The sequence below is a fragment of the Salmo salar genome, chromosome 05 (genome assembly GCF_965601325.2).
Source record: "Salmo salar chromosome 05, fSalSal1, whole genome shotgun sequence".
Taxonomy (NCBI): domain Eukaryota; kingdom Metazoa; phylum Chordata; class Actinopteri; order Salmoniformes; family Salmonidae; genus Salmo; species Salmo salar.
In genome coordinates this window covers 67,683,851-67,710,003 of record NC_138295.1, presented here as the reverse complement: position 1 = coordinate 67,710,003, position 26,153 = coordinate 67,683,851, and the positions used below count along the sequence as shown (strand labels likewise).

At 43.3% G+C, this 26,153-nt stretch overlaps 1 protein-coding gene across 2 annotated transcripts in view; it reads left to right on the top strand.

Annotated features, from left to right (window-relative positions):
- The window catches only part of ascc3 (activating signal cointegrator 1 complex subunit 3), a 173,211-nt gene that overhangs the window by 130,123 nt on the left and 16,935 nt on the right, over positions 1 to 26,153 (top strand). For both annotated transcript variants that reach the window (XM_082975440.1, XM_082975441.1), the window contains exons 20-35: positions 152 to 238; positions 439 to 615; positions 2,610 to 2,835; positions 3,071 to 3,225; positions 4,977 to 5,075; positions 5,283 to 5,451; positions 5,606 to 5,826; positions 5,922 to 6,007; positions 6,220 to 6,386; positions 6,931 to 7,076; positions 8,598 to 8,718; positions 8,820 to 8,962; positions 10,543 to 10,680; positions 14,303 to 14,423; positions 16,166 to 16,298; positions 16,433 to 16,558. In XM_082975440.1, coding sequence (XP_082831566.1) covers positions 152 to 238; positions 439 to 615; positions 2,610 to 2,835; positions 3,071 to 3,225; positions 4,977 to 5,075; positions 5,283 to 5,451; positions 5,606 to 5,826; positions 5,922 to 6,007; positions 6,220 to 6,386; positions 6,931 to 7,076; positions 8,598 to 8,718; positions 8,820 to 8,962; positions 10,543 to 10,680; positions 14,303 to 14,423; positions 16,166 to 16,298; positions 16,433 to 16,558 — 2,315 coding nt within the window. The remainder of the gene's footprint in view (positions 1 to 151; positions 239 to 438; positions 616 to 2,609; positions 2,836 to 3,070; positions 3,226 to 4,976; positions 5,076 to 5,282; positions 5,452 to 5,605; positions 5,827 to 5,921; positions 6,008 to 6,219; positions 6,387 to 6,930; positions 7,077 to 8,597; positions 8,719 to 8,819; positions 8,963 to 10,542; positions 10,681 to 14,302; positions 14,424 to 16,165; positions 16,299 to 16,432; positions 16,559 to 26,153) is intronic.

The window sequence follows — 26,153 nt, the reverse complement described above, 5'->3', positions numbered from 1 at the left end:
CCCTTCTGTGTAGGTGTAATATGGCATGGTATTATCTACAAAAAAAACTCATCATGAATGATGGTACAGTAACATACAATATACAACTTGATAACAGCTGTTCCTTATGTCAGTTCGATGTTTGTGTTTGTCCACCTCCTCCTCCATGCAGACGTTCAACGAGCTGTTCAACTCCCAGAAGACAGAGGCTGACATCCTCAGCATCGTCTCCAAGGCCGAGGAGTTTGAACAGGTCAAGGTGAGAGGTCACAGGTCACAATGAGAGGTCACTCATCACACATTATAGACTGCTGCAGGACACCTGCTAAACAGTATAGCAAGGTCTTGATATAGTTTGAGTACCCAGGTGGAAAGACTCCTGACTCTGTGTGTGTGTGTGTGTGTGTGTGTGTGTGTGTGTGGTGTGTGTGTGTGTGTGTGTGTGTGTGTGTGTTCCAGGTGCGTGATGAGGAGATGGAGGAACTAGAGCAGATGCTGTGTAACTACTGTGAGCTGCCTGCTGCAGGCGGAGTGGAGAACGGATACGGCAAGATCAATATCCTACTGCAGACCTACATCGGCCGGGGAGAGGTGGACAGCTTCTCCCTCATCTCAGACCTGTCCTACGTAGCACAGGTAGGTTACAGGCACAGCACCACACACACACATGCTCTCTCTCCATTTGTTTCTCACATACATACACACACACACTCATACAAACTGAACCATACCTGAAGAAACTTCAACATGTGTACATACTCTGCTTCTACCCCAAACTGAACTGAGCTAGCCCCTCTGAGGGGTCCAGCTGTACCCCTGTGTCCCCTGCCAGGAGCACAGCAGCACATGGCGTCGGCGTCCCAGAGCAGAATGTTTCAATCATACTGGTGTTCTGATGGGGTTTAGAAGTGGTGTCTTAACTAATCATATCATACACATCCATAAACGGGTTTCCTGTTTGTACCAGCATCTCCATTGTTTCAGAGGGATCATGAGGCTTTCATGAACTGTCACAGTTAATCCTCCATGCCGGCATCTCTGCATTATGCTCTTTATGAAAATCAAATGCTTTGATATCTGATGAAAGTAACATGTTTGGCTGGTGCATATTTCTCAGTGACTGATAGCCTAGAATCTTTTTTGCATTTGGAGTTTCCCCCCCCCCTTCCCTGCATCCCATCCCCTCTTCCCATCCTCTGCTGAACCCATCTATCCATGGTTTCCCGCGGTAACTGATTCCATGTGGCTGAATATTTGGAATTGTTCACAGCAAATTCCCACTTTGCTCCTATTTTGCACGATTTCAGATGTGCAGCCGGTTTGGATGGCTGTGGCCGGGAGGCAGGCAGCCATAGTGGAATAGAGGGGATCTGATGGTTAATCCAGACTGAGGACTGATGGGTCCTGCTGCCGCATGATACTGCCACTAAACACCAACAGAGACACACATAAGCACAGAGATAAAGTTGCATACATACATATAGTTGCGCACACTCACAAACACTGGCAGAGGCTAACTCCCTGTCTCTCATGCATACACACACACTCCTCAATGGCTTTAGCAACTGGATGATTGATAGAGCAGTTCTGCAGGCCTGTGCACTTGACCGCAGGACACCAGGCGTTCTCCTGAGAGAGTAGATTATTGTACATGAGCGCTGAGAGACCTGAGTCCACAGTTGACCTGTGTTTACTGCATGCTCTTAAAGACACACGGACACAGAAGAACTGGAGAAGGAAGGCAGCTTAATCATGAAGTTAGTTCCAACCAGGGAGATTATTGAGATTGATTATGTTGGTGCTGTGACTCGGACTGTGAGGCCTGATGTGTTTTGGCTGTTGGTTGTTATTTGGAGTATGAGTGTAGGCTCAGTAAGGGTGTGAGTGTAGGGTTTTCTCTCCAGAGGGTTTGATGTAGGAGTGAGGTTGCCCTAGTGGCCTTTTAACCAGCAGCAGACCAACATCTGGCCCAGCCGGTGTTTCTGTGTCTCTGCTTGTATGCCTGCCTGTCTCTGTCTGCCTGCCTGTCTCTGTCTGCCTGCCTGTCTCTGTCTGTCTGCCTGCCTGCCTGTCTCTGTCCATCCTCCCACTCAACCACATGTTCCGGACACAAGCAGACCTGACCAATCTATCACAGATAGCAGCCTCGCCACGATTTATCCATCACAGCAAAGCCAGGCCCAACAAATCAATCACAGCACGGCCAGACTCTACCAATCCATCATGTCATTAACACCTGCCCAAATCAATCAGAGCCCAGCCACGTCAGATCTGACCAGTTTATCAGCGAGCAGCCCCAACCACCTGACCCCTCTGTCAGGACAGACATGAGCAATCCATCAGCGCACAGCCAGGCCTGACCCATGTTTCAGAACAGAGCCTGATCATACCAGCCCCGCGGCTCTCGATCAGACATGATTAATCATCCTACATCTTGATGGATTATTTCAGTCTCTGCATGGCTTTCTCTGTCCTGCTGTACCCATTGTAGAACACTGCTCTAAGTCTGGCTGTAGCCTGTCGTCTGTCTTAATACACTACCCCAATTGTGATTCCAATCGGTCTGTCCTTGTTTTTCTACTATAGAATGCCACTCAAATTGTAACTGAGTGTATTTCTTCCCTGTGTAGAACGCAGCTCGTATCGTCAGGGCTCTGTTTGAGATTGCTCTGAGGAAGCGCTGGCCTACCATGACCTACCGCCTGCTCAACCTGTGTAAAGTGATAGACAAGCGTCTGTGGGGCTTCGCTCACCCCCTGAGACAGTTCTCCATCCTGCCTCACAACGTGCTGGCCCGTCTGGAGGAGAAGAAACTCACTGTGGACAAACTGAAAGATATGCAGAAGGACGAGATAGGTGAGACAATACTGGTCCAGGTGTGGTGTACTACCAAATTAGACATGAATTTTATTGTGTTCTGTAGAGCTGTGTGTGTGTGTGTGTGTGTGTGTGTGTGTGTGTGTGTGTGTGTGTGTGTGTGTGTGTGTGTGTGTGTGTGTCTGTGTGTGTCTGTGTGTGTGTGTGTGTGTGCTCGTGCAGCGTGCTCGTGCAGCGTGCTGTAGTAACACTTCCCTCTCTCTGTGTGTCCCAGGTCACATGCTCCACCACGTGAACATCGGGTTGAAGGTGAAGCAGTGTGTCCACCAGATCCCTTCCATACTGATGGAGGCCACCATCCAACCAATCACACGCACTGTGCTCAGGGTCCGCCTCCAGATCACCCCCGACTTCCAGTGGCATGACCAGGTAACCATGTCGACCTCACCTAGGATGACCTCGATGTCTCTCTCTCTCCCTCACACACACACACACACACACACACACACCACACACACACACACACACACACACCCCAGTACACAAACAGTAGACATTATCAGAGCACTCTTTAAGTGTGTCTAAATGCTGCTAACCATAGAAATGTGTTAGTGTGAAGTGTCAGTGGTCTGTCAGTATGGAGCTGTCCTCTCCCCCAGTGGCCCTGCTCCTCTCCTCCTCCAGCCAGTGGGGGTGATAGAGTAATGAGTGAAAAGTGGGAATCTCACCGCTGTTCTACAAGGAGGAGAAGCCAGCTGCTGAAACAACCCCGCAGCGTCAAATTCCCACCTCTGGAAGTGTTAGTCCACATCCCAAGTACTGGTTGAAGGGCTCTTTTTTTCTTTGAATGGTTCAAATTAAGGCTTATTTAAAGGGAAGATGGCTGATTCTAGATCAGTGTTTAGGTGCATCACCTTCTTGTAATATTATCCTTTGGCTTTTATACTACATTTGCTTGAGCCTGCCTGGTGTGCCAGATGGACGGTGTTTTCCACTTTTGGGACTATTCCATTGGTTCCATTGCGCCAGGCAAGATCAATCAAACAAAGCTAAGTATTTGAAAGATTTCAAATGCCGTTTGAACCCAAGTCTGCTGTCCATAAGTAGAGCCATGTCCAATGGAGGGAATATACAGTACATCATTGAATTGCGAATTAGGCTATAGGATCTCTATGGTGATTGGAGAATATCATTGAGGCGGATGACTCCTGTAGTTTTGTAAGGGAGTCGGGGTGGAATAGGAGGCCCGTTGTAGCCAGGCTGTGTATGAAGATGAATGTTTGTGTGATTAGCGATGCATGCTCTGCTCATGGGAGAGTTGTTATGGAACACCCCCAGCTTAGCCAGTGATCCCTGCTGCATATGTACACACGCAAGCTAGCCACGACACATGTAGAGACACATGAGATCTCCCTAACTCTAACCCAAGCCATGGACTCCAGGATAATGACTCATTCTAATAGGGAAACAGACAGGAGTTGGATGTCGTTTTGTAATATTAATGCGCGTTTCCCCACTCCCTTTAGTATTCTTCTATTTTGGGGTCATCCGAATGTTGTGCATTTATCATGAGTAGGACCCAGAATTGTTCCTGGTTCAGGTCACATGGTTGGGACTAACTCCTAGCCCTAATCAAGAGTAGTGTCCCTGATATCTTTAGACATTTACGCAAGAGGGCTAGGGACCAGGCCAGCAGATGACATCATAGCTGATGTTTTAGTGTGTTTGTCTGTGGAAACTGGACTGTCTCCTCTCTCCATGTGTCATAAACCAGTCTCCTGGACCTGTGGTCTGTTAGCCAGCCCGCAGTTGTTTCCACAGCAGAGAAAAGGAATTAGCGTACAGTGTTCTACAGGGGGTCAACTCAGAGCAGAGAAGTGTAGAGAGATACACAGTACAGTGCACCTCCTTCTCCTCCTGGGGAGAGAGGAGAGGAGAGGGCTGAGGTTTCTGTTTGGAGTCACCCCAAAACCCATGACTGAAGGGTTACGCACATACCTACCAACAATTACATTGCTTTGTTTTGAATTGCTACTATCTGGTTAAACAACCTGGGAGTACTCTGATCTTCTAATGCCACCGATTCTTCATGCTTCTGCCTTTCTCTCCTCTCCTCTCTCCTCTCCCCTCTGCCTCGCCCCTCTCCTCTCTTCTCCTCTGCCTCTCCTCTCCTCTCTTAGTGTCATGGTTCAGTGGGAGAGCCCTGGTGGCTGTGGGTGGAGGACCCCATCAACGATCACATCTACCATTCAGAATACCTGCTCCTACAGAAGAAACAGGTGGGTTTCTGGGTACCATTAGCTTCTAGAGAGCCACTTGTTCTACTGTGTTCCCTTGAGGCAGAAGTTGCCCCTAACTACAGATCTAGGATCAGATTACCTGACCCCTAATCCTAAACTTAACCATTATGGTTATGGAATAAATCTGACCCTGTATCAGTGGATATGGTTGAGCCTAGTCTTTCTTACCTTGTGTGTGTTTTCCAGGTGGTGAGTGGGGAGCCCCAACAGGTGGTGTTCACCATCCCTATCTTTGAGCCCATGCCCTCCCAGTACTACATCAAAGCTGTGTCAGACCGCTGGCTGGGCTCAGAGGCTGTCTGCATCATCAACTTCCAACACCTCATCCTGCCTGAGAGACATCCCCCACATACTGGTACTGTACAACAGACTCACACACACACAGACCAACCCTCAGAGGTGTACAGAGGAAACAACTCTTCATACTTCACACGTACACCTTTCTTTTGTCTTTTTTCCTTGACAAATGTACCCATACGTTGTCTCAATGTTGCCCTGTGGATTCTCAGAGCTGCTGGACCTGCAGCCGTTGCCCATCACCGCCCTGGGGAACCCGGAGTACGAGAGTCTGTACAAGTTCACCCACTTCAACCCCATCCAGACACAGATCTTCCACACGCTCTACCACACCGACACCAACGTCCTGCTGGGGGCGCCAACGGGCTCCGGTAAAACCATCGCTGCCGAGTTGGCCATGTTCCGAGTCTTCAACCAGTACCCTACCTCCAAGGTCTGTCTGCCCCCTTCACTCTATCTCTCTATTTTTCTCTTTCAATATCGCTCTACATTTCTCTCTGTTTATCCTTGCTCTGTGTGTGTTCTCAGGTGGTGTACATTGCCCCTCTGAAAGCTCTGGTCAGGGAGAGGATCGAGGACTGGAAGATCAGGATAGAGGAAAAACTGGGGAAGAAGTGAGTGAGACTTGGTTATAACCATGTGCATTTCAGTTGCATTCACATCTGTCAATGGCCATCAGCTGTGGTATCTATCTATCCATCCATCTATTGTCTCTCCCCTCCCTCCCTCCCTCCCTCCCTCCCTCCCCCCTCCCTCCCTCCCTCCCTCCCTCCCTCCCCCTCCCTCCCTCCCTCCCTCCCTCCCTTCCCTCTCTCCTCGTCCCTAGGGTCGTGGAGCTGACAGGTGATGTGACTCCAGACATGCGGGCCATCGCCGCAGCTGACCTGATTGTGACCACGCCGGAGAAGTGGGACGGCGTGAGTCGCTCCTGGCAGAACCGCAGCTACGTCCAGAAAGTAGCCATCCTCATCATCGACGAGATCCACCTGCTAGGTACCACAGCCTAATTCTACACAGAAGAATATAGAGAGATATTTAATATCTATGCGTCTGGTTCTTGCCTCACAAACCCCATACAATCAAACATACAACCCTCATAAACCATCATACAAACAGAACCTTCTATAGAGCCTTAACTTTAACCCTCATAAACCCTCATACAAACAGAACCTTCTATAGAGCCTTAACTTTAACCCTCATAAACCCTCATACAAACAGAACCTTCTATAGAGCCTTAACTTTTACCCTCATAAACCATCATACAAACAGAACCTTCTATAGAGCCTTAACTTTAACCCTCATAAACCCTCATACAAACAGAACCTTCTATAGAGCCTTAACTTTAACCCTCATAAACCCTCATACAAACAGAACCTTCTATAGAGCCTTAACTTTAACCCTCATAAACCATCATACAAACAGAACCTTCTATAGAGCCTTAACTTTAACCCTCATAAACCATCATACAAACAGAACCTTCTATAGAGCCTTAACTTTAACCCTCATAAACCCTCATACCACTGTGTCTGTATCCCAGGGGAGGACAGAGGTCCTGTGCTGGAGGTCATAGTGTCCAGGACCAACTTCATCTCCTCCCACACCAACAAGACTGTCCGCGTGGTGGGCCTGTCTACGGCCCTGGCCAACGCACGAGACCTCGCCGACTGGCTAGGGATTGGACAGGTGAGCTCTCCATAGCATCTACATACTAGACACTACAAGTATTGTGAAACGCCACTCCTGGTAGGAGTTGCACTTAGGCTCAGACCTAGGATCAGCTTCTTATCTGAATCAGGCATTACAACAGTGTTCTACCCTGATCATACCATCACGTTAGTCTCAGTTTCACATAGACAAGACATCTCCTGTAGTTTAAACCAGCTCATCCTTTCACCTTTTGACCTCCTGTCCTGTGTTCAGATAGAGTTCATGTCTCTATCATCAGTTGAAGGTTTTGTAATTGACATTGCTGTTCTCAAGCCAACCAGTAACCACATTTGTGTTAGCCAGTGTTTTTTAGTGTTCACGTATCCGCCTGCCCTTTTCGTATTTGATAAATGTAGAATAATACTGATGTTTTTGGCAGAGAATCCGTGTAATAGTTTTGACCACAGTACGGTAATGGTTTGGAGTCCTGTTTCTCTGGAGCCATGCTTGAGTTGCTCTGGTAATCAACAGAAATCACGGTACCAATGCGGACAGATGACTTGACAGTCAATAATAATAATAATAATAATAGCAGTAATCATATCAGAAGGGTATTTAATAAGCTCCCTGTCCACCGCAGAGAGACATGGGAACTCCTGTATGCCTGCATGACCCCAGTCACACATGAAACCACATGTAGACAGACAGTCTTTACATTCACTTATACAATTTATCTCAAAAAGAAAATACTATCTGCTGAAAAACATTTTATATAACATTTATAAAGCATTCATAAACATTTACAACTGCTTATTTCTGAAAGTTATAAAGTTTTACCATAACGTCATTTGTAATGCTTTTAAAACATTGCGCTCAAATTCCAACTGTATCCTACCATTCCAGTCTTCTCTGTGACGGTATTGGTTGTCTAAACGTTGTGTTACTGTTGCAGAGTGTCCCTGTCAGACAGATTGTCTGGTTATAAATCTGGCTGTTTAGACTGAGGACGGGAGGGACTGGGGATGTTGGGTTGGTTTAGATGCCCAATCCATTATCCAGGCCTTTAGATATGTGTACACACGCGCCTGCCCTGCCTGACCACTCCACACACCACAATGCACTGCTGCCCTACCCAGCGAGCCTCTGAGCACAACAGACAAAAAGCGCTCAGTTCCCTGTCCCTCTCCCCCGGACAGGGACAATGACAAACCTTTAGACACCCAGATGGGCCTCGCTGCCAGCTGGACTCACTTTATCTATCTATCTATCTATCTATCTATCTATCTATCTATCTATCTATCTATCTATCTATCTATCTATCTATCTATCTATCTATCTATCTATCTATCTATCTATCTATCTATCTATCTATCCGCTCTCTGTCTCTCTCTCTCGATCTAGTTCTCTTTCATCCACTCTGTCTCTCTCTCTCACTCTCTCTCACTGACTGACTGAGAGAAGACATTCATTCTCTTTCTATGGTTCTATGTCCATATGTTTCTCTTTCATCCACTGTCTAACTCTCTCTGTCTCTTTGCCTCTCCCCCTCTCTTACAGGTGGGTTTGTTTAACTTCCGGCCCTCTGTGCGTCCCGTCCCATTGGAGGTTCACATCCAGGGCTTCCCAGGACAGCACTACTGCCCCCGCATGGCCAGCATGAACAAGCCTGTGTTCCAAGGTACACTATACCACACACAGAAACACACACTAAGTATGCAACTACGCTGTGCATCCCCCCTCTCTATATCTCTCTCTCTCTCTTTCTCTCTCTCTCTCCAGCGATTCGCAGTCACTCTCCAGCCAAGCCTGTTCTGATCTTTGTGTCGTCGCGACGACAGACTCGTCTGACAGCTCTAGACCTGATAGCCTTCCTGGCCACCGAGGACGACCCCAAACAGTGGCTGCACCAGGACGAGACTCAGGTGACCAGGCTTATACTTGTTACCTCCTAGTGGAACTAACCCTGTTGTCATACTGTAGATGTACACAGCTCTTTCTCGCTTGATCTTTCTCCTTCTCTTAGTCTGTCTCTCTTTCTCTATCTCCTCTTTCTCTCTGTTCTATTCCTCCAGTCTTCCTATTCCTCGTCCTCTGCTGCTTGTTGCTCTCTCCTGATATTCTCTCTCTGTAAGCACTGGTTTTAGTGTAATTACAGAGGGAACTCAAACCAACTTCTACAGGAAACGCCTGTGTCATATCCCATTATTTTCTCTGCATACTTCAGGATTATTTCAAGATGAGAAAATGTGCTCTGATAGAAGATGGGCAGTAATTACCTTAACATGTGTGTCTGATATATAGGGGCCCATAAACAAGGATAATTTCTTACAATACACACACACACTAGCTAACTCGCTCTCTCCATTTATCTCTCTATCTCTCTAACTCACTCACTCACTCACTCACTCACTCACACACATTAAAAAACAGTAAAACAATGTATTTGCTCAGGCCTGCCAGAACCCCAGGATACAGAGAGCTGAGCAGAACAGTGTTGGATGTGTGTCTGGTGAATAATCCCTCATATTGGACCTTATGAAGTCACAGTAGGCTTGGCAGTGTAAAAGATGGATATCAACATGTTTTATGGGGCTGCTCGCATTTCACACCAAGCCTGTGGTCTGAGCGAAATATAGAGCTCTGACTGACTTCAAACCCCAACTTGTAAAATAGACACACACACACTGCAAACTAGTCCTTAATACTGTATACGTAGCAGAAAAATCTAATTCATAGGATACATTTCATCCTCTCTTCTGCTCCACCTTTCCTAGCTCTGTGTGTGTGTGTGTGTGTGTGTGTGTGTGTGTGTGTGTGTGTGTGTGTGTGTGTGTGTGTGTGTGTGTGTGTGTGTGTGTGTGTGTGTGTGTGTGTGTGTGTGTGTGTGTGTGTGTGTGTGTGTGTGTGTGTGTGTGTGTGTGTGTGTGTGTGAGAACTTGACCTGGCATTTACTGTATGTGTATTTTTAGCACTGGGTGTGTTGAACTGGCCCTGCAGTGTGTGTGTGTGTCCAGTGATATATGCTGCTCCCTGCTGTGTTTCTGTACTGGCCGTGTAGCTGCTGGAGTCCCTGTGGTTTGAGTGACAGGCGACTGGCGCTAGCTGCCTCAGTCTCAGTGGGAGTCCGCCCTCTCTGCCTGAGTTAGCCTTATGTTCTCTCTATTACTTCCTCTGCTGCAGTTAGCCCCTCTCCCTCCTTCCTTCCTCTGTGAACATGTACCCCTCGTCCTCCCTGTAACTCCCCCTGTAAAACCCTTTCAAATGTTTTTCTTGCCCTGTCCCACATGTTGTTTTCAGTTTTTTCTCCACCTCCCTTTTCTCCACTCCTTCCAGCCCCCCTCCCTGCTCATGTCCAACAATGTCTTCTTCGTCATGGATGTGCCTTCTAGTCCTACACTGTCTACTGGTTTACTGTGTCTCTATTGGTCGAGAAGATAAGGTCTCGTGCTGTCGTAGGTTGATGAGGTGAGGTCTCATGCTGTGATTGGTTAATGTTACCCAGATGACAGATATCATCGCCACGGTGAGGGAGTCCAACCTGAAGCTGACGTTGGCGTTTGGTATCGGCATGCACCACGCTGGACTACACGAGAGAGACAGGAAGACTGTGGAGGAACTGTTTGTCAACTGCAAGATCCAGGTAGGACCCTGACAGGTTCAGGTAGGACCCTGACAGGTTCAGGTAGGACCCTGACAGGTTCAGGTAGGACCCTGACAGGTTCAGGTGGGACCCTGACAGGTTCAGGTAGGACCCTGACAGGTTCAGGTAGGACCCTGACAGGTTCAGGTAGGACCCTGACAGGTTCAGGTGGGACCCTGACAGGTTCAGGTAGGACCCTGACAGGTTCAGGTAGGACCCTGACAGGTTCAGGTGGGACCCTGACAGGTTCAGGTAGGACCCTGACAGGTTCAGGTGGGACCCTGACAGGTTCAGGTGGGACCCTGACAGGTTCAGGTGGGACCCTGACAGGTTCAGGTGGGACCCTGACAGGTTCAGGTGGGACCCTGATAGGACAGTGACACGCAGACAGAAGACTCTCACACAGGTATGACACAGACAGGTGACACAGGTAGAAAACAAATAATAGACACTCATACATGAATGACACTGAGGATCCTCCTACAGGTATATACATATTGAATAGTTACAGGTATATACATATTGAATAGTTACAGGTATATACATATTGAATAGTTACAGGTATATACGTATTGAATGGTTACAGGTATATACATATTGAATAGTTACAGGTATATACATATTGAATAGTTACAGGTATATACATATTGAATAGTTACAGGTATATACACATTGAATAGTTACAGGTATATACGTATTGAATGGTTACAGGTATATACGTATTGAATGGTTACAGGTATATACGTATTGAATGGTTACAGGTATATACGTATTGAATGCTTACAGGTATATACATATTGAATAGTTACAGGTATATACGTATTGAATGCTTACAGGTATATACGTATTGAATGGTTACAGGTATATACGTATTGAATGCTTACAGGTATATACGTATTGAATGCTTACAGGTATATACGTATTGAATGCTTACAGGTATATACGTATTGAATGCTTACAGGTATATACGTATTGAATGCTTACAGGTATATACGTATTGAATGCTTACAGGTATATACGTATTGAATGCTTACAGGTATATACGTATTGAATAGTTGCAGGTATATACGTATTGAATAGTTGCAGGTATATACGTATTGAATAGTTGCAGGTATATACGTATTGAATAGTTGCAGGTATATACGTATTGAATAGTTGCAGGTATATACGTATTGAATAGTTGCAGGTATATACGTATTGAATAGTTGCAGGTATATACATATTGAATGGTTGCAGGTATATACATATTGAATGGTTGCAGGTATATACATATTGAATGGTTATAGCTATATACGTATTGAATAGTTGCAGGTACATTTGAAGTCGGAAGTTTACATGGTTGGAGTCATTAAAACTCGTTTTTCAACCACTCCACAAATTTCTTGTTAACAAACTATAGTTTTGGCAAGTCGGTTAGGACGTCTACTTTGTGCATGACACAAGTAATTTTTCCAACAATTGTTTACAGACAGATTATTTCACTTAATTGGTGTCAATTGGAGGTGTACCTGTGGATGTATTTCAAGGCCTACCTTCAAACTCAGTGCCTCTTTGCTTGACATCATGGGAAAATCAAAAGAAATCAGCGAAAATGTCAGAAAAAGAATTGTAGACCTCCACAAGTCTGGTTCATCCTTGGGAGCAATTTCCAAACGCCTGAAGCTACCACGTTCATCTGTATAAACAATAGTACGCAAGTATAAATACCATGGGACCACGCAGTCGTCATACCGCTCAGGAAGGAGACACGTTCTGTCTCCTAGAGATGAATGTACTTTGGTGCGAAAAGTGCAAATCAATCCCAGAACAAAAACAAAGGACCTTGTGAAGATGCTGGAGGAAACGTGTACAAAAGTATCTATATCCACAATAAAACGAGTCCTATATCGACATAACCTGAAAGGCCGCTCAGCAAGGAAGAAGCCACTGCTCCAAAACCACCATAAAAAAGCCAGACTACGGTTTGCAACTGCACATGGGGACAAAGATGGTACTTTTTGGAGAAATGTCCTCTGGTCTGATGAAACAAAAATAGAACTGTTTGGCCATAATGACCATCGTTATTTTTGAAGGGAAAAGGGGGAAGCTTGCAAGCTGAAGAACACCATCCCAACCGTGAAGCACGGGGATGGCAGCATCATGTTGTAGGGGTGCTTTTCTGCAGGAGGGACTGGTGCACTTCACAAAATAGATGGCATCATGAGGAAGAAAAATGATGTGGATATATTGAAGCAACATCTCAAGACATCAGTCAGGAAGTTAACGCTTGGTCACAAATGGGTCTTCCAAATGGACAACGACCCCAAGCATACTTCCAAAGTTGTGGCAAAATGGCTTAAGGATAACAAAGTCAAGGTATTGGAGTGGAGTGGCCATCACAAAGCCCTGACCTCAATCCTGTAGAAAATTTGTGGGCAGAACTGAAAATGTGTGTGCGAGCAAGGAGGCCTACAAACCTGACTCAGTTACACCAGCTCTGTCAGGAGGAATGGGCCAAAATTCACCCAACTTATTTTGGGAAGCTTGTGGAAGGCTACCCGAAACATTTGACCCAAGTTAAACAATTTAAAGGCAATGCTACCAAATACTAATTGAGTGTATGTAAACTTCTGACCCACTTGGAATGTGATGAAATAAATAAAAGCTGAAATTAAACATCCTCTCTACTATTATTCTGACATTTCACATTTTTTAAATAAAGTGGTGACCCTAACTGACCTAAGACAGGGAATTTTTACTAGGATTAAGTGTCAGGAATAGTGAAAAACTGAGTTTAAATGTATTTGGCTAAGGTGTATGTAAACTTCCGACTTCAACTGTATATACATATTGAATAGTTATAGGTCTATACATATTGAATAGTTGCAGGTATATACGTATTGAATAGTTACAGGTAAATACATCTTGAATAGTTACAGGTAAATACGTCTTGAATAGTTACAGGTATATACGTCTTGAATAGTTACAGGTATATACGTATTGAATAGTTACAGGTATATACGTCTTGAATAGTTACAGGTATATACGTATTGAATAGTTACAGGTATATACGTCTTGAATAGTTACAGGTATATACGTATTGAATAGTTACAGGTATATACGTATTGAATAGTTACAGGTATATACATATTGAATAGTTACAGGTATATACATATTGAATAGTTACAGGTATATACGTATTGAATAGTTACAGGTATATACTTATTGAATAGTTACAGGTATATTCGTATTGAATAGTTACAGGTATATACGTATTGAATAGTTACAGGTATATACGTCTTGAATAGTTACAGGTATATACGTCTTGAATAGTTACAGGTATATACGTCTTGAATAGTTACAGGTATATACGTCTTGAATAGTTACAGGTATATACGTCTTGAATAGTTACAGGTATATACGTCTTGAATAGTTACAGGTATTCACGTATTGAATAGTTACAGGTATTCACGTATTGAATAGTTACAGGTATATACGTCTTGAATAGTTGCAGGTATATATGTATTGAATAGTTGCAGGTATATACTGTACAACAATGGTGCAGATATGGCACTGAAAGTGTTTCTGCTTTACTTTGTTAAATCCATGACTGGTATGACACACTATCTTTCTCTGTTTCCAGATACTGATAGCCACCAGTACTCTGGCCTGGGGAGTCAACTTCCCTGCCCATCTGGTCATTGTGAAAGGTACTGAGTACTACGATGGGAAGACCAGACGCTACGTGGACTACCCCATCACAGGTACAGGCTCATGTCCAGTTGCTTCCATCACTGTTTCTGTATTGAATTAAATCTACTTCTATTTTCCTGTCATGTCAAATACTCCCTGTTTGGTAGTGAGTTAGAAAGTCCAGTACATCCATGTGTTTTCATCTGAATGTGTAGGTGTGGTTTATCTCTCCTGTAGTTACAGTAGGTTGTAGTTGTTCTGTAGGTGTGGTTTATCTCTCCTGTAGTTACAGTAGGTTGTAGTTGTTCTGTAGGTGTGGTTTATCTCTCCTGTAGTTACAGTAGGTTGTAGTTGTTCTGTAGGTGTGGTTTATCTCTCCTGTAGTTACAGTAGGTTGTAGTTGTTCTGTAGGTGTGGTTTATCTCTCCTGTAGTTACAGTAGGTTGTAGTTGTTCTGTAGGTGTGGTTTATCTCTCCTGTAGTTACAGTAGGTTGTAGTTGTTCTGTAGGTGTGGTTTATCTCTCCTGTAGTTACAGTAGGTTGTAGTTGTTCTGTAGGTGTGGTTTATCTCTCCTGTAGTTACAGTAGGTTGTAGTTGTTCTGTAGGTGTGGTTTATCTCTCCTGTAGTTACAGTAGGCCTGTAGTTGTTCTGTAGGTGTGGTTTATCTCGCCTGTAGTTACAGTAGGTTGTAGTTGTTCTGTAGGTGTGGTTTATCTCGCCTGTAGTTACAGTAGGTTGTAGTTGTTCTGTAGGTGTGGTTTATCTCTCCTGTAGTTACAGTAGGTTGTAGTTGTTCTGTAGGTGTGGTTTATCTCTCCTGTAGTTACAGTAGGTTGTAGTTGTTCTGTAGGTGTGGTTTATCTCTCCTGTAGTTACAGTAGGTTGTAGTTGTTCTGTAGGTGTGGTTTATCTCTCCTGTAGTTACAGTAGGTTGTAGTTGTTCTGTAGGTGTGGTTTATCTCTCCTGTAGTTACAGTAGGTTGTAGTTGTTCTGTAGGTGTGGTTTATCTCTCCTGTAGTTACAGTAGGTTGTAGTTGTTCTGTAGGTGTGGTTTATCTCTCCTGTAGTTACAGTAGGTTGTAGTTGTTCTGTAGGTGTGGTTTATCTCTCCTGTAGTTACAGTAGGTTGTAGTTGTTCTGTAGGTGTGGTTTATCTCTCCTGTAGTTACAGTAGGTTGTAGTTGTTCTGTAGGTGTGGTTTATCTCTCCTGTAGTTACAGTAGGTTGTAGTTGTTCTGTAGGTGTGGTTTATCTCTCCTGTAGTTACAGTAGGTTGTAGTTGTTCTGTAGGTGTGGTTTATCTCTCCTGTAGTTACAGTAGGCCTGTAGTTGTTCTGTAGGTGTGGTTTATCTCTCCTGTAGTTACAGTAGGTTGTAGTTGTTCTGTAGGTGTGGTTTATCTCTCCTGTAGTTACAGTAGGTTGTAGTTGTTCTGTAGGTGTGGTTTATCTCTCCTGTAGTTACAGTAGGTTGTAGTTGTTCTGTAGGTGTGGTTTATCTCTCCTGTAGTTACAGTAGGTTGTAGTTGTTCTGTAGGTGTGGTTTATCTCTCCTGTAGTTACAGTAGGTTGTAGTTGTTCTGTAGGTGTGGTTTATCTCTCCTGTAGTTACAGTAGGTTGTAGTTGTTCTGTAGGTGTGGTTTATCTCTCCTGTAGTTACAGTAGGTTGTAGTTGTTCTGTAGGTGTGGTTTATCTCTCCTGTAGTTACAGTAGGTTGTAGTTGTTCTGTAGGTGTGGTTTATCTCTCCTAGGCCTGTAGTTGTTCCATTTGGACTGCGGTTACTGTAGTTGTGTTGTGTTCTCTCCAGACGTGCTGCAGATGATGGGCCGTGCAGGCCGCCCTCAGTATGACGACCAGGGCAAAGCTGTGATCCTGGTCCACGACATCAAGAAAGACTTTTACAAGAAGTTCCTCTACGAACCCTTCCCTGTTGAGTCCAGGTGAGAGGCTATCCCTTGGCTTTGTGGTGACCCTACATAGTGAAGGCCATTGCTACAGCTTTTAACTTGGTCTCTGTGCATTTAACATTGTAAGGGGGAAAGTCATCTCTCCTTCACTACCACCTCTTCCTCAGTCTCCTGGGTGTGCTGTCAGACCATCTGAATGCTGAGATCGCTGCAGGGACCATCACCTCTAAACAGGATGCTATGGACTATATCACCTGGACGTACTTCTTCCGCCGGCTGGTCATGAACCCCAGGTAGGTTTTGATTGTATTTGACTTTTTATAACAATTCATCACGAAACAATTTACCCCAACTAGGTCCCTGTTCCCAGGTTTTTCAGAAATTCTGGTTGTGAAGTTTCAGTAATTTTGGAAGCTAATTGAGTGGCTACAACATTCTGATATGGCGACTAATGACCAGTTCTCTCTGAAGAACCTCGGAATAAGAAATCACTATGTATTTTTTCCTCTAATGATAGAAGCAGGCAAAGGCTTCATGTCTTTCCAAGAAATGTCAAGCTTTTTTTTCATCAGTGTGAGTACATTATAACCATTAATTCATTCAGCTGAGTAATTACCAGTGAATGCTGGGGAGGCAAACAATAGCTGGTGTTCATGGCAGAACCATGGAAACCACAGGGTCATCTTTAGAACACAGGGTCATCTTTTGAACTCAAACTATGTGTCATCACACACCAGGGCTACACACACACGCATGCACACACACACGCACGCAGTACCAGACTATCACTTATACCCAGAGCACTCATTAGGATTTAGTCCTGATAACCTCTGTAGCAGGGAAACCTACCGATAGCCTGAGGCCAGGTGCATCAAAACAAATCAAGCTTTATTTATACAGCACATTTCAGACATGGAATGCAATGCAATGTGCTTTACAGGGAAAAACGCCTGAGGAAAAGCAAAGCTCAAAAGATATTTTAAGATCTATTTCAAATATATCCACAGTTTCAGCCCTACTCATGTATTTCATTTAAATTGCTTCTTATATTGGTATGTAGCCCAGACTGTTCTCTTTCCAATCGTATGTGACATATGAATTGTCCATTTTGTTATATTCTTGTATATATTCCTTGTTAATATTAATTGACTCCCTATTCACCAGTCTCTAACGATCTGCTTGCACCTGTTATGCCTGTTACGCACAGCAGGTGCCTTAAGTACGTGTCTTCTTAATTTGTTTGCACGGCACTGATGAAGGCATGAGGCCAACACATATGCTCTGTTCCTTTTTTATTTTCATTAGCACTTTCACTTTTTGTATATTTTTGAGGATGGATTCAATTAATTATACTATGTTTGCATCTCGGCCTCCTTGGGTTATTCCTTTTCATGGTTTTGCGTGTGAATACTTTTTGAACTCTACAGATATTTTCTTTCCCGCACACTGGCCGCCTTTCATTCTAGCCTGCGCACAAACCCTCATACTGGTTTTCCACAGTTTCAAACCCCGTCACGTTCTCTGGAGGACCTGAGGAACCTACAGGGTACATAACTTAAAAGCATGTCTGACATGTATGGGGTGCACGATCTTGGATTTATTTAAAAACCAGTGGTATAATCTTAAAATGTATTCTATAACTCACAGGCAGCCAGTGCAGAGACCTTAAAACCGGTCTAATGTGTGCCCTCCATCTGGTCTTGGTCAGTACCCGTGCTGGAGCATTCTGTATGTTTTGCAGTTGACCAATGGCTTTCTTGGGTAGATCATACAGGAGAGCTTTAGAATAGTCAAGTCTGCTTGTAATAAAAGCATGGATGAGTCTCTCTGTATCAGTCTGAGAGAGAAACTGCCACACTTAAAAAAAAATTGAAAAATATATTGGTTCACATTCCTAATGTGTGATTTGAAATTTAGTTTAGAATCTAAAATAACACCTAGGTTTTTTACCTGGTGTTTTATCTGTGTTGCCCGTAAATTAAAATGTGCAACTAGATTCTCTCTCTGTGCTTTGTCTCCAACAATAGATACCTCAGTCTTGTTTTGATTTAGCTGGAGGGTGTTGTGAGCCATCCAAGTATTTAAGTCACTAATACAGTCTAATAATTTATCCGTGGAGCTAAAATCCTCTGCTGAGAGAAATGCAAAGTTGTGTATCGTCTGCGTAGCAGTGAAAAATCAATGCGCTTAAAATAATAGTGTGAGGACACGCAGCTCAAAAAGCTCCCCTATTGATATTTTAGTGAAAGTGCAAGTGTCCTGCCCAGACTAGCCTACAACGCCACAATCCAATGAAAAACTGCATTATTGTTTTCAAATTAGTGCAATTGAGTACGATTCTACTCTAGGGCGTAAACTGCAGTGAAAATGTCATTTAAATAATGAAAGCCCTGTTATTTGAATGTTTCATTCCATTTGGATCAGTTATGGGTCTAATCTCGACATTCTAGAAATGCAAAGTAGTAGGCCAGTCTGTCTGTAGTCTATTTCACATACTGATGCGCTGTGTGTTGCCGATCATCATTCTCCTAAGTCGTCCTATATAGTGTGACTACATAGGTCTATGCTCCCAGCAGGCCCAGTTATTCAGGAAAGCGTAACACCAAGCAGCTATTTCCTCAACCTAGAACCTAACGCTTCAATATAGCCGAAATATGCAGTACCAGTCAAAAGTTTGGACATTGTAGAATAATAGTGAAGGCATCAAAACTATGAAATAACACATATGGAAACATGTAGTAACCAACATTTTTTTAAACAAAACCACCATTTGTCTTGATGACAGCTTTGCACACTCTTGGCATTTTCTCAACCAGCTTCATGAGGTAGTCACCTGGAATGCTTTTCCAACAGTCTTGAAGAAGTTCCTACATATGCTGAGCACTTGTGGTCCAACTCATCCCAAACTATCTCAATTGGGTTGAGGTTGGGTGATTGTGGAGGCCAGGTCATCTGATGCAGCGCTACATTATTCTCCTCCTTGGTCAAATAGCCCTTACACAGCCTGGAGGTGTGTTGGGTCATTGTCCTGTTGAAAAACAAATGATAGTCCTACTAAGCTCAAACCCAGATGGGATGGCGTATCGCTGCAGAAGGCTGTGGTAGCCATGCTGGTTAAGTGTGCCTTGAATTCTAAATAAATCAGTGTCACCAGCAAAGCACCATCACACCTTCTCCATGGTTCACAGTGGGAACTACATATGCAGAGATCATCCGGTCACCCACTCTGCGTCTCACAAAGACACGGTGGTTCGAACCAAAAATCTCAAATTTGGACTCATCAGACCAAAGGACAGATTTCCACCGGTCTAATGTCCATTGCTCGTGTTTCTTGGCCCAATCAAGTCTCTTCTTCTTGGTGTCCTTTAGTAGTGGTTTCTTTGCAGCAATTCGACCATGAATGCCTGATTCACGCAGTCTCCTCTAAACAGTTGATTTGAGATGTGTCTGTTACTTGAATTGACTGACCTTCATGTCATAAAGTAATGATGGACTGTCATTTCTCTATGCTTATTTTAGCTGTTCTTGCCATATTATGGACTTGGTCTTTTGTATATCACCCCTACCTTGTCACAACACAACTGATTGGCTCGAACGCATTAAGAAGGAAAGAAATTCCACAAATTAACTTTTAACAAGGCACACCTGTTAATTGAAATGCATTCCAGGTGACTACCTCATGAAGCTGGTTGAGAGAATGCCAAAAGTTTGCAAAGCTGTCATCAAGGCAAAGGTTGGCTACTTTGAAGAATCTAAAATATATTTTGGTAGTTTTGTTTAACACTTTTTTGGTTACTACATGATTCTATATGTGTTACTTCATAGTTTTAATATGTTTACTATTATTCTACAATGTAGAAAATAGTCAAAATTAAGAAAAACACTTGAATGAGTATGTGTGTCCCAACTTTTGACTGGTACTGTATGTTATTTAACTTCTAAAATGTATTACATTTTTATGTGTGGCATAAACACAACTAGTCACAATGTTTTAATCTTATTATGCCACTTCAAAAGTCTCCTGTAAGGCTACCTACGCGTTCATCCACTCCACTAATATACTTCCAGCATCCAAACTGCATAACGGTCATTCTATTAATGTAAAGAGACATTTCTTAGAAAACACCAAAAAGTGTAATGACATTCGGAGCCTTCGATACTGAGTAGGGAGGGATGTATTTTCTGATTGTCCAAATTGACATACTCTACTTGATTGTGGTGTTGAAAATGCAAACCATTGACGATTAGCGCTCGAAGTCTGTAATTGGTATGCAGTTATGCGTTGCTTGTTGGTTGTGTGTGGTGCATTTGTACAGAAACCTGTTGGTGGAAAATCTGTTGCATAATTTGATATAAAATTGGGCATCAAAATGTAGAAAATCTAATTTCCTCCTAACTGATCATTTTCTGCAGCCAGCTCTGATTGTAGTGTAGTAAGACAGGCAGGGAGAGTCAGCTCGTCCGTGGTGGTCGGCGAACCCTCAACCTTCTGGCCCGTTAGCCCTGCGTGGCATTGACTGTGCCACAAAGCCATGCTGAAATGGTGAAGTTGCTATAGTTATTGTTATTCATGGTCGTAATAATAATTTTTTTGTTAGTTGTATTGGGGGGAGGATGTGCCATTTATTTGTTTACACTAGTAAAAACCCAATTAGGACAGAGACTTAAAAATATTCTTATTATAACAAGGATCTGTATTTTTGTTCATTAAATATTCATTTATGTCATGCTGTATGGTTTGATTTTAAAATGTGCAATACAACACCCAATTGATCAGGCATCAATACACTTGGACTAACCTTTGAGGGCTTTCAGCCTCTCTTTGCCTCTGAGCTCTAAGAAATCTCTCTCTTCCGTTTCCCTTCTGTCCTTCTCCACTTTCTAAAATTGCGAGGTCTCAAATTCAAATGGCTGCCACTATTTCCTGCCACCAACATGTCTATCTTGTGCAGTAACTCTGATCTGAGTGCCATCACCCCTGTCCTCATTGCTGAGAACAAGATATCTCCTCCCATATTTCTGTATAAGCCATTGGAGGGCCTCCTTCACCTTCAATGAACTGCTCAATGGTTGTCTCCCCCAGACAGTCCTTCCATGTGAACAGTATGATGGTGTAACTTCAGACTCTCTCGCCAAAGAGCTGGACTTGATCCTCCACTGATCTTCTGTAGGCATCAGTGAATGGCAAGTCCACCTCAACCACAAGGCTGAATGCATGGGGTCCAGGGGGGCATAGAGAGACACTGTGCTGCAGTCCATCTTTAACAAGTGCACTCCATCTTTAACAAGTGCAGCCGTATCAGACAAATTCAATTCCTTCCACCAGCCTGGACTGTCCACTAGAGTGACCTTCCTCCCGCAGACAACTCCCTCTCCCTTCTCACATGGGGCAGTGCTTCTGGCGGCATCCAAGGCCTCTTTTCCCAGAATGGTGTTCCCCACAAATCTCTTACCAGACCGGGTTGAACCCAGTAAAACAGCCCTCAGCTCTGAAAGAGAGAGAGAGAGAGAAACACTTGCCACTCACTCCCTTACCAAAGAAATCAGTAAACTAATCACAAGGGCCTTTTTACACTACACTAGTTTGACAATATACAAGTTCCAGGGCACACATTTTAGTAGTGTAAAGAGACTGATATAGATTCAAATCTCTCTCTCCCAAACCATCTCCGTAGATAGTGTGGGACACATCTACACCACATACCTCCTTCTGAGTGGTACAGCGTAAAGATAATAGCTCTCCGGCACCACATTAATCTGCAAGAATTCCCTAAATTAGGGGAGACCAGGGCTAAAAGTAACACTTTTTGCCTTTTGTTTTAGTTAGATGTATAATATTTTTACACCAACATACATGTCTCAGCTACTAATGCACACTGTGACTACGTTTCTGGGACATTCCAATCGTTTACAATTTAAACCAAAAGTGGCTGAGGTGAAATGTTACAATTAACCCCGTAGGCGGTATATAATATATATAAAATACTTTTAGCATTCAAAAGACTGAATTTGATTTATTTTTGTATTAACATATCTTAGTTGTACTGGAATACTTGATGTAAACAAGTGAAATGTTATCATTATGTGAATGTCTAAATACCATGTAAAATACAATAGCATTTTAGGTACACTGTTACATCTAACCCTGTTACAACTAACCCCCATTACTAATCTGAGTGTAATCTGAATTTTGTGAGAAATGCAACAAATTATTGTCATCAACTATACCAATCAAAGACCTCTTATTGATAAAAAATAGTTATGATTAGATACATTGGGACTGTTCCACAGGTCAATAATAAGAAAGAGAGGTGGCAATAATAAACTTTAGGCCTCAAAAAAAATGTTTTCAATAAAACGAAATATATTTCATGGATTTATATAAAACGTATGTATATAGAGACACTAACCAAGCATTATTACATTGAATAACATCTTTCTGAGTGCTTTCTAAATGTGAGTTATTTAGCTGTTACAACTGACTCCGCGTTAGACTTAGCCCCGGTCTCCCCTACCTTAATACCAGTAGACAGCATTTTTGTTCTGTCAACCAAATAAAAAACATTATAGCTTTTAAAATGTGCACACATTTGAGAATCGTTGCATTAATCAAGTGTGAAACATCACGTGCAATATGGTATAGATGAGAAGCTCCTGTATAGAACCATTTTCTGTTTACGGTCAAACTTCACGTTCAAGTGATACGCGCGCATCCCTTGACAAACTTACAGTGAGTGAGTGAAGACCATGAAAACACGCAAGGCTGGTGATAGCTTTTTTTCAGGTTTTTCAGGCTCTATTTGTGGTATTTTAGCTTGACTCGCTGGCTTGCTAGCTTGCTAGGTAATCAATCCTCTGACATCTGCTATGTAGTAGACGATAACCATCTTATTACGTTTGTTAACTTGCACGAGCAAGTATCCACATTCATGTAAACAAACTTTTTTTCCTGATGCGCACATGCACACGCACATTTTCATGACAGAGCCGGGAAATGGGTCTACTGTTTGAATAGCTATCCTTATTTTGGTTGTCTCTATACTATGGTATTTAAGGTATGCTAATAGCTGCACACACACGAAGCAGGAATGTGGCTTTGGCCACCCTACATCCAAGGCTAATGTAAGGATAGTGTAAACAGAAACATTGCAACTGATGTTGAAGAGAGAGATTTTACTACACGTATTCTACTAATGTAAATCTACTCCAATACAGTCACTCTCTCGAGGCTGTCCTTCCAAATCTCGCTGACTTGACTATTGGTTGGGCTCTCTGGGCAGGCTGTTAACGCTCGCATCTGATTGGCTCTGAAGAAAATTACGCTTGAAAAAATCCTCTCAGAAGAGGTATTTCCTTGTTTTTCCTCTTGTTTTAACTTTATGCAACCGGGGGTCTCACAGGGCTAGCATCATCCTGCTGACAACTTCCCCTGACAACCTGAGCGAAGCAATTAAACAATTTAAAGGCAATGCTACCAAATACTAATTGAGTGTATGTAAACTTCTGACCCACTGGGAATGTGATGAAAGAAATATAACCTGAAATAAATCATTCTCTACTATTATTCTGACATTTCACATTCTTAAAATAAAGTGGTGATCCTAACTGACCTAGACAGGGAATTTTTACTAGGATTAAATGTCAGGAATTGTGAAAAACTGAGTTTAAATGTATTTGGCTAAGGTCTATGTGAACTTCTGACTTCAACTGTATATTACGGAATGTATATAGAGTGCATTCTGAAAGTATTCAGACCCCTTCACTTTTTCCACATTTTGTTACGTTAGACCAAAATGTATTAAATTGTTTGTTTTTTTGCAAATGTATAAAAACAAATCACATTTACATAAGTATTCAGACCCTTTACTCAGCACTTTGTTGACGCACCTTTGGCAGCGATTACAGCCTCGAGTCTTCTTGGGTATGATGCTACAAGCTTGGCACAACCGCATTTGGGGAGTTTCTCCCATTCTTCTCTGCAGATCCTCTCTAGCTCTGTCCGGTTGGATGGGGAGTGTCGCTGCTATTTCCAGCTCTCTCCAGAGATGTTTGGCCACTCAAGGACATTCAGAGAATTGTCCCGAAGCCACTCCCAAAGCCGTTGGAAGGTGAACCTTCACCCCAGTCGGAGGTCCTGAGTACTCTGGAGCAGGTTCTCATCAAGGATCCTGACTATTCTCCCAGTCCCTGCTGCTGAAAAACATCCCCACAGCATAATGCTGCCACCACCATGCTTCACCATAGGGATGGTGCCAGGTTTCCTCCAGATGTGACGTTTAACATTCAGACCAAAGAGTTAAATCTTGGTTTCATCAGACCAGAGAATCGTGTTTGTCATGGTCTGAGAGTCTTTAGATGCCTTTTGCCAAACTCCAAGCGGGCTGTCATGTGCTTTTTACTGAGGAGTGGCTTCCATCTGACCGCTCTACCATAAAGGCCTAATTAGTGGAGTGCAGCAGAGATGGTTGTCCTTCTGGAAGGTTTTCCCATTTCCACAGAGGACCTCTGGAGCTCTGTCAGAGTGACCATCGGGTTCTTGGTCACCTCCCTGACCTAGGCCCTTCTCCCCCGGTTGCGTAGTTTGGCCAGGAGGCCAGCTCTAGGAAGAGTCTTGGTGATTCCAAGCTTCTTCCGTTTAAGAATGATGGAGGCCACAGTGTTCTTGGGGACCTTCAATGCTGCAGACATCTTCAGATCTGTGCCTTTACACAATCCTGTCTCAGAGCTCTACAGACAATTCCTTCAACCTCATGGCTTGGTTTTTGATCTGACATGCACTGTCAACTGTGAGACCTTATATAGACAGGTGTGTGCCTTTCCAAATCATGTCCAATTAATTGAACTTACCACAGGTGGACTCCAATTTGGTACGGCGTATGGTTTATAATTTGACCAAGTGATGACCTTATTCTAACCGGCTCATCTAAACAGTGTGCAATAAGTTGGGCTATTGTATTAGTAGCTAGCTATATTGCTATAAAAGTATTGGTCTACATTCTAGCTAGTCTCCATCACTGATAAAAGCAATATTTGCTTGTATACTTGTAAACATGACAGCTTGGTTGTTCCAACTGTTGTTTAGTTAGCTAGCCATATTTTGAGTTCAGTAGCTAGCGAACTACCTAACATTTTCACTTCAGATAATGAGGTTATCAAAAAACTGATGAAAGGTAGCTAGCTAGCATAGTTACAGGTACTCTTATCCTTGAAACAACATTGGAAACAATTACCTACAGTTGCTAATAGTTACCGGTTGCTACCTAGCTAGCTAGCTTTATTGGTCCAGGGAGTAGGTTAGCTAGCCTCTAGCTTCAACAGTAAAACTCCAATATTACTTCTGATCTCTGTATTTATCTTTGATCATTCAATTCCATTGCAGAAGATGTAGGGGGAGAGTGGATGGTCCTCCGCCTTGTCCTACCTACCTAGCTGTGCTGTGCTCCAGATGTTAGCGATTAGCAAAGCTACCCTGACCGTGGCTTTTTGGTGTATTTACAATTTGCGGAGTGCCAGAGACCGTATGGGCTGTGCACACGGAGGAAGGTGGAGATATGCACGCCCGATTAATCAATATTTATAAGGAGCCATACGTCGGTGTTGAGGGTGGAACTAGGACAGGAATTAAGTCGTAATAGTGATGCAAACTTCATCTGGAGGGATCTTTTAAGTATACCAATTAGCAGTTCACTAAGATGCTAAATAAGTTGATATTCTATACAGGGTGTTTCTGGTCTATCTGAATAACTAAGAGCTTAAAAGCCACCAAACCTTAGTTAGTGATTACACAGATGATTTACAGCCACTACAGCACTCTGTCTCCCTGCAACAACACATGTACACACATGCAGGGACGCACACACACATACATATACAATACATGCATACACA